This window comes from Mus caroli, chromosome 13, assembly GCF_900094665.2.
Source record: "Mus caroli chromosome 13, CAROLI_EIJ_v1.1, whole genome shotgun sequence".
NCBI lineage: Eukaryota > Metazoa > Chordata > Mammalia > Rodentia > Muridae > Mus > Mus caroli.
In genome coordinates, this window is record NC_034582.1 from 108206999 (window position 1) to 108220183 (window position 13185).

At 38.4% G+C, this 13185-nt stretch overlaps 1 protein-coding gene across 1 annotated transcript in view; it reads right to left on the reverse strand.

The window, feature by feature from the left end:
* Itga1 (integrin subunit alpha 1) overlaps positions 1 to 13185 on the reverse strand; it is a 152292-nt gene that overhangs the window by 16684 nt on the left and 122423 nt on the right. Inside the window, exons 20-24 of the mRNA XM_021179797.2 lie at positions 12423 to 12503; positions 8888 to 8964; positions 6872 to 6961; positions 5376 to 5478; positions 1733 to 1846 (exon numbers count right to left, since the gene is read on the reverse strand). Coding sequence (XP_021035456.1) covers positions 1733 to 1846; positions 5376 to 5478; positions 6872 to 6961; positions 8888 to 8964; positions 12423 to 12503 — 465 coding nt within the window. The remainder of the gene's footprint in view (positions 1 to 1732; positions 1847 to 5375; positions 5479 to 6871; positions 6962 to 8887; positions 8965 to 12422; positions 12504 to 13185) is intronic.

Sequence of the window (13185 nt, forward strand, 5' to 3'; positions counted from 1 at the left end):
CATACACATATATACATATGCATACACATATATACATACACATACATATACATACACATATATACATATACGTATATAGTCTATTTGTGAGTATGCAGCACAGGAGAGGCAGTAAGGCATCTTCCATGTGTTCCTACCCCAGGTAATAATCACTGTCTTCATGGCCCTTGCAACTGCAACAGAGCTCACAATTATCGATTTTATAGTTTTTCAAAGAAAATCTGGTAAATTTCCACAATGTGTATATTCAATTATAGATACTGTATTATCTATGCATTATGTACAGATATTTAAATTCATAGATATGAATAGACAGAGACAGTAACGTAATGTGCATGCATACATTCTGCTGAGGGAAAGGAAAGCACTAGCATATGGTGCTCGGTGAGATGCCCGTTTTCTTGACCTCAAGGGAAATTCCAGAGGTTTCTTTATTCCTTGCCCTTAGTAAAATAATTAAATGACTTCCACAGCAAATAATCCTGTTGTTATGTTTTTATTTTTAATTCTGAGAATGCTTTAGTGTTGAAAAACTGGGTGAAAAGAAGGCATAATGTTAAATGTTGAACCCAGGCATTCACTAACTTAACACTGAGTGGCTTTCTGTGGTCTAGACACAAAACAGCGAATGATAATAACAACAACAATCATAAATACATAATAATAGTAATAAGCAGAACAGGGTCTATTCAGTGTTATAAGTACAATGGGGCCACCATGCTGGGACAATTTGGGGTTAAGTAAGTAGCAATGTGCTCTTTTGTGTAGAGCTATGTATCGTTAGACAAAAACCATGAGGCTTCTTTATTGAGTCGACTCCCTCAAATAAATTAAACAACAATGAATAATCAAGTATCCATCAGCAATCAATTACCTAATATCTACTGAACTGCACCGTGACTCCTAAAGGGCATGCCTGAGTTTGAGCATCCTGAGCCTGGGACTACAATCTTTTCTGCAAGCTCAGTCTTTGTGGGTGTGATTAAATAGAAGTTTTCCAGGTAAGAACATCCCACATTTCAGGAAAATGCAAGAAGGGATGCACAAAAACATCGGGACAGAAATGAACACAGAATCACAGAAGGGATGGAGTCAAGGGATACACAGAGGTACCAGCAAACACTAGATGCTGGGAGGGCAAGTGTGGCCCAGAGGGCATCTCCGGCATCAGCACCTCCACACTGGACTGCTCTCCCTCAGCATTACTGAATAACAAACTAGCATGTTTAGCTCCTCGCTTTCTGTAGTTTGTTACCAGAGCACTGGATATTGAGCTTATGCATTCTGTCATTGATAGGAGTAGTTATTAATTTTTACTTGCTTCTCCATGTTTTTCTTTAACAGAACCACACTCATGACAAGTGTCATACATAACCCAAGGCTTACATATCAGCTGGAGAGTAGCAGTGGGCTGCAGAGATGGGCTTGGCTGGTAAAAAGTGTTCACCGCTATCCCAGTGACTTGAGTTCTGTCCCAGGGCCTCTGGTGAAAGGCACTTGCTGCCAAGCCTGATACCCTGAGTCACCAAACTGCAGGGACCACATGGTGGAAGGAGAAAACTGACTACTACAAGTTGCTCTCTGATGTCCTCTGTGTACTATGGCCTGTGCAAGCTAACCTCCTCATACAAAATAAATAAGTAAATGGAAATGTAATTTTTAACAGGAGTTTTGAAAAGAAAATTTGAAAAGAAACTATAATGATAAAAATTCAAAACCATCCATGACTTACCTCAGAAGATGACCATCCAGTCGGGTACAGTACAGGATAGCCATCTGACGTCAGATTGGGAAATGAAATTGCCAGCCGAAGTTCTGGCATTGGGAAATGCCCTCTTTTTCTAATCTGTAGGAAAACAAATACACATATAATCATTTTCGGCTCTTTCCAAAGCATCCTCTCCATTTTATATAGGACTTGGGTTCTTTTCTTGTTTGCATGTTTTTGTGCACGTGGTATATGTGTGTTTGTATGTGTATGTTCACATGCATACGTAAATACATAGGCATGTTTGCGTGGGCAAATACTACCATGTAATATCTGCATGGTGCTTTCAGGATTGACGCTGGACATTCATTTTATAGGTAGTTTCAGCCTATTTGCTCTTTCTAGCAAATGGTTATCATAGCATTTGCATAAAGTATGCACTGCTCTGCATCAGAAGCATGAAAAGTATATAACTTAGCATTATAGCTATATGTTAGTTAAGCTGTTTGTATGGAAAACCCAAGGCATGTAAGGTTAGTTATTACATTGTTCTCTTATGGGCAGGTTAAACAAGCACGCTGAATACCCACTAGGATAATACACTTCCCAGTGTATTATCAACCTGGGCTAAGCAGTCCAGTGAAAACATTAGTGGGAAATCAGTATTGAAAATTAACACTATTGCTAATCTCTTGCCATGCCTTCTATCCGTGTGTGTGTGTGTTGCATGTATATAAAAATGTAAGTCTGTTTGTCCCTGTGTATGCAGGTCAGGGGAGGTCAGATGTCTTCCTCTATCACTCTGTGCCATTTCTTTTAGACATCATCTTTCACTAATCTAGACTTTCATCATTTAGGTTCGGCAGGCTAGCCAGCACACTCTCAGGATCCATGTTTCTGCTCCCCAATGCTAGGGTAACAGGCACACACTAGATTTTCCTTCCTTCCTTCCTTCCTTCCTTCCTTCCTTCCTTCCTTCCTTCCTTCCTTCCTTCCTTCCTTCCTTCTTTTCTTTCTTTCTTCCTTCCTTTCTTTTTTTTTTTTAATGTAAGTGCTTGAGATTGGAACTCAGGGCCATGTGACTGCACAGCGAGAACTCTTGCCCACCAAGGGTCTCCTAAGCCTCTATCCAGAGTTTCTGGAGGTAGAGATCATTTCCTTGATCCACACAAGAAAAACTTAGCACATGTTTTTTTTTGTTTTAACCTAGTTAACTGCAATGCCCAGAAGCCCTAAGTCGTCTATCTCTAGCCTCAGCTACACGGGACCTGCCTGCCATCACTGTTTGGGTAAGATAGGCATCCACTATCTTCCTTTCACCACTGTATCACAAGCTAGCGATACTGTACCCTGGTTACTGATGCCCCAGTCTGATGAGCTGAGTGACTTCCACCTCAGTTCCTATGCGTGTTTTACCCGCTAACTCTGAATCGGCAATTGATGTCCTGGAATCGGGACCACTGGATGCCGTGTACCCCCTGGATACAAGCATACAAGCATGATCTCCAGCTCCTATATATTAATGGCTCCTTAGTGATGTTTATTTAGCTGTATGGGAACTCTTTAATCATCACCAACAGATTCCAGGCCTGCCTAACTAATAAAGCCTCCTCTGTGAAGAGCTGCTTAGATCTGCAATGGTCCTCCACGGTTAGTGAAGGTCACATCACCTTCAGCCGTGGGACTGTGGAGATTCCTGTCTGTACCTGGCCTCTTACATATGAACATGGTCCGCAACCATGGGAGTTGTAATCTACCCAGGGCTTGCCTGCCACAGCCATTCAGTTGCACGCTCTCTTCTTCTGACATTCAGTCAGGATCATCTATTCTGATTCATCATGGTTTTCTTACTAAGAAGAAATCTTTCTAAAAACACGGGAAAAATGTTGAGAACAAGCAGAAAACCGAAGTCTTCTACAACCCACCCACTTTAGTTGCATTTTACTGCATAAACTTATCTTTGTTATTTAAACATATTATATCATAACATTTATATATTATATATACAAAAACAAAACTCCAAATGTTCATTAAATCTATTACGCTGTTTCTCAGTGGCATACTGGTTAGTTGAGAATACGACCTCTAACAGCAGGATAACAAATATCTTTCAGCACCTGTCACCTGGGTGAAACTTGGTGTGCTAATCTGGTTTGCAGTTTTGCCTTAGCTTTTAACTCTAGGAATTAGAATCTCATCTCTGTTTTGTTCCTGTGCACCAAAGGGAAAACAATAGAAAACCAAATAAGCTTGGAAAACTGATAACTAGCGAATGTAGCCAAGATATTATAATATATTGTCTTCCCATTGAATATATAACATTGTCTTTACCAAATGAATGACAGTTTATTTAAGTAATTTCATAGTGTTAAGACTTAAAAATTTAAGCACTTTATAAGAGTGCTATTAAAATTTTTAATCATTAGTAATTTCTTAGGGAAAATTACCGATAGTAAGTCACTAGGACTCGCCTAAATATGTTGTTTTTATTTTTAGTCAGGCAATTTATTCTAGAGTTAATTTTAACAGTGGGGGTCTGTCTTGCCCAACCATTGATGGCAGGTCTCCAGTTAATTTAATACAGCGAAACTACAAGAGATACACTGTGTTATTATCCATGTGAACATTATTTGTAAGAGGGAGCTCCTATCGCAAAGCTGGAGCCTAGTAAGTTTCAAAAAAACTACAACAGTGAAGTTTCTTTTTTTTCCCTTTTCACTCTTTTTGTTTGTTATGGTACAAAGAGTCTGAATTATAAAATCATATTCCAGAACTGAGCAGGGAGATTGTGTTCATGTCAATTTCCAGAATGGAGCTAGCTGGTCACAGTAATTCTAGCAAAGAACTCAGATTCGTCTCCAGAGCGTGCATTCATTTCCATTTTGTAAGAGAACTTCATTCCTCGTTGCTGACAATGCTCCCACAGCTTTAAGGCTGCCTTCATTGATAAGGGTGTTGTATCACTTGGTGGCATATATACATAAATCGTCCACTGGAATTGGATGCTCTTTTCTTCTTGAATAATACCAAGTCTATAAGGGTTACCCAGACTGAAGCTCTGTGACAGCCTGCTCTAAAGCCTAGGTAACGTTTTCAATAAAGAACTTAAAATGAACAACAACAACAACAACAACAACAAAAAGTAGTAGAAAATATCACTTACAGAGGTTGCTGTGCTAACGTTGGTAATTTACCACATAGTCCATATGAGAGCAATAGACAGACAAGAGACAGTGATTCACTGAATAAAGGAAAAGAGTCCCCAAAGGGTTTTGAAAAAATTCATTTGTGAAATTGTTAAGATTCTGTGAAACATGACTTTCTTGGCTATACTAAAACTAATATAAACTATATAAACCTTGTGTTTGTAATAGCTACTTGATACCAGAGTGATTTTTTTTTTCTAGGAATTTATTCTAAGTTAATATGCCTTACTATAAAGAAATTAGAGACTTTGGCTTTTAAAATTGACTTAAGGTATAATTACCAGTTTGCACTTAATCTTAGCCTGAAGGTCTAGAAGTGATTATCAATTTGACAAATTATTCTAACAGTTAAATTACAAAGAAAAGTATGCTAGGATATGGACAGCAAATGTTGAAATACTTTCTTGTTTTCTTAATACCAATAACTTATTCACAACATTGACTTAGAGGCGGTTTCTTACCGTGTAGAAGACATTAATTTCATCCCCAATGTCCTTAGTGGAATTAATCAGCTCAGGAACAGTCTCATTGGCAGCAACTGAAATGTGGTGTTCACTCGCAGAACTTAGAAGAATGAATTGGAAAAATAAAAATAAAACACAGTAAAGTTAATTTTATTTGACTTCATTCTTTTCTTTCCCTACCTCATAGGATTCCATAAAAATATTTGTAGACTTCAAAACATAGAGTGATTCTTTTATACCCCCACCAAAAAAAACCTCAGTTAAATATTTGAGGATGCTAAGAAGCACTTAGTTCAATAGTCACTGTTGCTTACGTGATGCCAATATGTTAAATTATATGTAACTTTCAAAATATAATTTCATTGTTAGCAAGTGAACAGTTTCTATGAATCCTCCAGCATTTAAATTTAGAGAAAAATCAGACCAAAATTTGATATATTTAGTATTGCTGAATTGAAACAAAACCAGTTTTTAAAAGAACATTTACATTTACATAATTTTAAGGCACTGTGACTGCTAGATGGAAAACCCACTCTCCCAACAAAGGTCACAGTCCTTGGATGACCCTGGTAGAATTAAGACCGTCTCTCAAAGCAGCACTTCAGCCAAGAGAAGACAAATAAAAGATATTTATACATGCGTGCCAAAAATTGATTTAAATTAAGTGGAGAACTGTTGGGGAAATCTTTGTGCCGACAGAAGCGGATGCAGCAAGTCAGACAACAGACAGCAGACTTCCAAGGCAAGGACAAAATGAGTGAGTCTAAGTACCTAGCCTATGACCCTTGCTTTCTGATCGGTCATTGCCCAAGAAAAAGTGCCATAAGAAACAGAACAAGACAGCGTTAGACTAGGCTGACCTTGGCACTGACTCTCATATGTTTATATGCATTGCACAAAGTTACATAGAAAAGCTTGCGATTCTGCTTCAGGAAGGGAATTCATGAGCAAGGGACTCTGTGGAGTGGAAGTTTACAAACGGGACTGGTATTTGAATGGAAAATAAGGTCTGAACGGAAAGAATGGTTTTTGGATAGTAGAAGAAACTAACGGCTGACCAGTGAGAAAAGCTTTAGCTGTGTGTGACAGAGTGGGCAGGTGGACCCCAGCCCACAGGATGAGGAAGAACAGTGACCAGAAATATGCTGCTGACCTGTCAGAAAACACTGCAGTTTGTCAAGGATTTGGCTTGCTAAGCTCCTACTAACTAGGAGCTAAGACCTGTCATTCACACATTGTATTTCAATATTTAGTGCACACGGGTACTCAAATGTTGGGGTATATGTGGATTATATGAGAGATATTTGATATGGCTGCTGGGCCCCTTCTATGCTTGGCAGGTCTGAAGGGGCACTGGATTGCCTGCCCCTTTAAGCATCCAAGTATCTGTTCCTTTCAGCATCCGAGAGGTGATGCTGTCAGCCCTGGACCACACTAGCGGAACCATTTGGTGATCAGAAAGCTCCCAATTAGTAAAGGTGGATTCAGCCTACCTGTAAAACTGCAGTCCGACTTCATATTTTACTGGGATGGAAATATTTACTTCATTATCATAAAGAGATTCCAGGGGCTCTTCACTGTCACTGGAAAACAGCACAATCACACTAACTGTTACATTTGCTCACTCACCCACCACCTCCATGCACTTGAAAAAGATTATCTTGGCAACTTAATAGAATACAAAATCGTAGAATTCTTGGTTTGTTTTTACTGAGAGGAGAGGGGAGACTGGAGCTGGGCATTGCTAACGTTCCCAAGCTGTTGACTTAGAATGGAAAATCACACTCATTTAGACTACATTTATCTAAATTGTCTGAAATAATAAGAATTCGCAGGCTTAATCATTAAAATGCTGACACTGCTGGAATTCTGTGGCATAAAGATTTGGACACAAATTACCTTAGTTTATCTATATCATGTATGAAGCCCTTGTACAGAGACTCAACAAGGCTCATACAGCTAATTGTGAATCTAACATCTTCTTATGTTGCCTTTAATAGTCTTTCCCAATTGAGTACTCAGTATGCATGTTGTTTACATTTTTAAGTATTCTTTGATTTGAGTGTAATTATCATGATATCTGAAATTTATTTATATCTATACACACATATATACTAAACACAAATATGCCCCATATATTAATGAAGAATGGAGAAAAAAATAAAATGTATATGGCCAGATGATGGGGAATGCAGTTGTTCTTGAACTTTACATTGAGTTATTTAAGTTTTCTCTGCCTTGGTTTTTCCATCTACAAAATGGATATTTTATTATTAAATTTTCTATAGTAGATGTCAAAGAAATAGATGCTGAACTAAACTGAATTGATTCAATTAATTTATCCATTAACTCATCTTGTACTTGTTAACTTATTTTCCATCTCTATAGCAGTGATTATATGCAGGAAGCATGCTGGGTACTATAGCCAAGCCACTTGACCTCACAGTATATGTTCTGGTGAAAATCCATCCTGAGCAGGAAGCTAAAATCCCCTTCCAGTTCTGTATTAATCTTTTGCTACTTTTAAAAATATATGTAGTAGTCTTTATTTAACCAGGATGAACTGAACTTAGCTAACAAACAAGTAAATACTTTTGTTCAAGATAACACCTAATTTTCTTTTTTAAAATTTATTTTCCCCTTTTATTGAAAATAGATGCATTGTGTGAAAGAAGCATAAGTTTAAGTAATATTTTTTTCTCACATAATATATCATGATTGTGATTGTAGTTTCTCCTCCCTCTGCTTCTCTCAGTTTCTCCCCATCCCCATCCTGTCTGGATCTACTCTATCTCTGTCTCTCACTAGAAAAAGAGTTTTCTAAAGGATAATAACAAAATATAATAAAATAAAAATGAACACATTAGAGTTTGGACAAGACAAACAAACAGAAGGAGAAACCCAAGAGAAGGCACATGAACCAGAGACCCACTCATTCCCACACTCAAGAGTCCCATAAAAACGCTAAACTAGAAGCCAAGGTAAATCCACTGAGGACCTGGTGCAGACCCATGCAGGCCCTGGGCCTGCTGCCTCAGTCTCTCCCCATCTGGACTTTGCTCGTGTTGATTTAGGGCCTGTTTTCTTGCATGTGTTCTGGGATGCTGTTGAAAAGCTGTGAATGACTCAGATAAAATTTATTGAAGTATAAAAGGGTACCATGAAATTTGAAGACCGTGTGATTATTCAGTTGACCTTGACAGGTGGCTAGGAAATGCTTAAAATTAGAAGATCCTGTCAACTATAAATACAGTTTGGCAGATATAAGTGATGTGCAGTTACAAGATAGTCTACAGCTAATATTATCAACGATTTTATTTGTTTTGAATAAGAATTCTTCTACTTTTGCTAATTACCCCCCATGGTATTTTTTGTGGACTGCTAATCTCTGCTGATCTTATACAAGCTTCAAGAAGCTGCCAGTGACTCTACGAAGCAAAACAACCAAATTTTACATGAAAGGCATGTGATATGCATAAACACATATATGTTCACACACATATACCAACCTTGTTGCACTTAAATGAATAATTGCATTTTCTGAGAGATGTGATGTATTAAACTGGAATATTATTTTGAAGTTAACCTATGAAATGAAAATAGATATCTTAAGTAACAGATGAGGAATACATCCACTTTGAGTAAAATACAGTTTATATAAAATCTCTACTTAAACAGAAATTATTAAATTACTTAAGAAACATTGGCTTACAACGTACAGCCTCATCATAAATACATACAATAAAATATGATATGCATATGCACTTATAAAGGTGAATATGTAATATGCTTTGCATATTATTATGGTATGAATGCTTTATTCATTCAAAGGTTATATGCCCAAGTTTACTAATATTACGAAATGAGAGGGTCAGTCCATTTGTTAGATAACAGGTCTTGAGCATCCACCCCAGTTGGATTAATGCCTTTGTGCAAGAGGTACCAGAGAGCTGCCTTTCCTGTTCCCAGAGGATGCAGGAAGGAGACATCTTTGAACCAAAAAGTGTGTCCTTTTCAGACACTGGGGCTGACATTGTCTTGATCTTGGATTTTTTCAGCTTCCATATCTGTGAGCAATAAATTTCTCATCCATGTGCTGTTCCCTTACAACTCTTCTTCCAGCAGTCTGAACGTACCAAGACACATGCCACAGTGAACTTAATGCCTTATCTAAGTCATAGTAACAGAAAGCACGTGTGCAAACCACAAGTCAAGAAGAACCATTCTACTTATTTGACTTCCACAACTTTCCAGGTAAGAGCAATGAACATAATTGTGGCAGGTTAATAATTAGAGTCTCTTTAATTCAGAAAGTCTACCATAATAAAACAAGGAAAATGTATTTGATTTGTTAACTTGGTAGTATAATATTTTTTTGGACCACTACAGGATAATGTAAGAAGATAATGCAAAATGGCTCAGCTATTTTGAACAGGTATTTTGAAAAAAACATTGAGTTTTGTTTGTAAGACTTTGCATAGGTAAAGCAATATTAAGAAACAACAGGCAGTGCTGCTGTACAAGCATCGCTCACAGACAGCTCTCTTTTGAGAAGCTCTGACTACGCGCGGGCTGGATATGGATGCCAACAATTACTCTAATGTGTAATAAAAAAAAATCAGAGATAATCTGCAGGTTCTTGTCCAATGATCTCATCACAGCGCTTATGAAATTGCATTTCTCAGCCTCAAAACTAATTTCACGTTGTGCTAATCGAAATATTTAAAATTCGGGCCAGGAAAACTTTCCAGAAATACCTAATGGAAACCACTTAAATAATATCTTTATGTTAAATGTCAAATAGAAAAGCTGTGGCATTCACAGCTTGTGAACAATTGGTGCTGTTCACAGATGGGGTGGCAGGGACCTTAAGGGTCACAAGATTAGCATGGCATGTAACACAGCACATATGGAAAACATTGTTTGTTTTCTTCTCTCCCATACATAATCTTAATTTAGACTGAAAAACGGCATAAAGTTCTTTTAAGAAAGATGTTTTTTCCCCCTTGCGTTGGAGTACTGATCTCTAGTCAGTACAGCAGTGATTCTCAGCCTTCCTAATGCTGTGACCCTTTACTCTACTTCCTTACATTCTGGTGACCCCCCAACCAAGTTTATTTTTATTGCTACTTCATAACTCTAATTTTGCTACTGTTTTGAATTGTAACGTAAGTATCTGATAGGCATGATATCTGATATGTGTCCCATATTAAAGGACTATTCAACCCCCAAAGGAATGGCGGCCCATTATTGGATAGAGTTTCCTTTTTTTTTTTTTTTTGGTTTTTTGGGTTTTTTTTTTAAATTTTTAATATTTTTATTACATATTTTCCTCAATTACATTTCCAATGCTATCCCAAAAGTCCCCCATAGCGCCCCCCACTTCCCTACCCACCCATTCCCATTCTTTTGGCCCTGGCATTCCCCTATATTGGATAGAGTTTCCTATCTCTCCTTAACCCCCATAGTTAGCCTAGACACTTGGGTCTTGGTATTCTCCAGGTCTCTGTGTCTACAGGAAGATTCTGGCAGAGAAGCATGCCTGAGGGAGCTGCTTACTGTATATTCAAAGGATCCTGAAATACTTAAACTGAGAGTCTAGATCTAGAACCCAAGAATATTCTAAATGTGAAACCTAAGTTGAAATTGCCTACAAATTCTTCCCATTCACCCTTTGTATAACCTAAGAGTTGTTTTGTTTTAAACTTTTATCCCAAGCAAAAGGAACTGCTGGAAGAGAAGGAACTATTTCATTCCAGTGCCTTCCTCAAATAGTGCAGAACAACTGCATATTCAGATGCAAGTGGGAGTTGGGCTCTGTTCAGTACACATAAGTTTGAAGTTTTACACATAGATCAGAGACCTAGATGTAAGAACAAAAATCATAAAATTCTTGGAAAGACACTAAAAGTCTTACAGGCTATTTGAAGAACTCCTACAACATAATAGTACAAACGACAGCCTAACTTAAATGCAGGTAGAGAATGGGATGTGGAATAATCCTGGAATTCCTAGCTCACACCTGGAATCCTAGCACTTAGGAAGCAGAGGCAGGGGGATTGCTGGGAGTACTTGATATCATGGGCTATATCCTAAATTTAGGGCTAGCCTGGGCTCAAAGTGAGACCCTGTCTTAATTTTTAAAAAGGATTGTAGCATATATTTCTCCAAAGACTGTGGTTTCACACATGTGTGCATGCGTGCATGTGTGCATATGTGCATATGTGCATGTGTGAAAAGTTACTCAAAACATCATCACTTCTTGCTGTTGGGGAAATACAAATTCAACTTACAGTAAAATATTGCTACGCATCCACCAGAACAATAACAACAAACAAACAAACAAACAACAAACAACAACAACAACAAATCAGAGCTGTCATTTACTACCAGCAGGAATGTGACATACAAGTCACTTAGCTTTTGACTATGTCTTGTCTTCCTGAGGTTCTCTAACAAAATAACTTAAGACTGTTAATTCATGGAATCCAGAAACAGCGGAGGGCTCCTCCTGACAGCTCTGGAGTCTGAGTGTTATGGTCTCCTTCTCTCTGGAGACACTGTGCATTGTATGATAGATGGAATAAAGAAACCCCCTTGAGCCCCTTTTATGAAGCTACAAGTCCCAAAGGCACCACTTCCTAATGCTATCATATTGGGGATTAAATTCCAATCTTCAGATTTTTAGAGAGAGAGGCAAAAGTAGCAAATATAGGCTGGAAGCACTTTGTATTCAGTGTTTATCATCATAAATTACCCCTAACAGCAGCAGTTCTCAACCCTTGGGTTGAGACCCCTCTGGGGGTCAAATAACCCTTTCATAGGGTTATCCTATGATATCCTGCATATCAGATATTTACATTAAATTCATAACGGTAGTGAAATTACAGTTATGAAGTAGCAACAAAGAAGACTTTTGTGACAGGGGGTCACCACAACATAAAGAACTGTATGAAAATGTCACAGTATTAGGGAGGTTGAGAACCACTGCCTTAGGGTTCACTCTGAGCACATCACTTCTCATTGGCAACGACTGCTCCTCACCACGTCTCCTGTCCTCAGGAAAGGATATCCAACTCTACACGTGATATTTTGATTGGATTCGCAGCTATCTTTTTGGATCTCCTAAAATGAAAAAAGAAACAGATTCAGAAAAGAACTGCAGGCGAAATATTTAAATTCATCTTTTTAGAATTTCCCTAGCTATGCCATTAGGAACTATGCTAAGACTCTTAAGAGTCACAGCGCCTGGGGACTGCCTACTCCATAATTCACTGACATCTGAAATCAACACTAGAGGGCGCTCTTGGGACAAAGCACACTCGACCTGCAGGAATAGACTTGGGGTGGGGGGGTGGATCGGGGGAGGAGCACTGACAACACCATGCTCTGGAAGCTGCAGTGGTGGATGCTAACCCTCACATGGGCACCAGCAGAGCATCACATGGAACCAGGAGTCTGGAGTCCTCGACAAGAACGAGGCTGTAACCTGTAGCCATTAGGACTCACCTCCTGATTCCACGGAGCACATAATACAAGTCAAGAGAGGCTCCAACACTAGGACAAGGACCTCCTTGAATTACCAGCCATGAGCTATGGGTATTCCTGCCCCTCTGACAAGTCCAGAAAGCCAGCAGGAGAGAATACAGGCAGTGCCATTTAGCATAGTTTCCTTTCCAGAGACAATTCGGGTGAAAATTAATGTCTCTCCGCATTACTCTTACATTTTGCATTTCTACAATTATTTCATATTCATAATATTCTGAAATAAAATGTGTTATAGTAACAAATGATCCTTATATGGGTC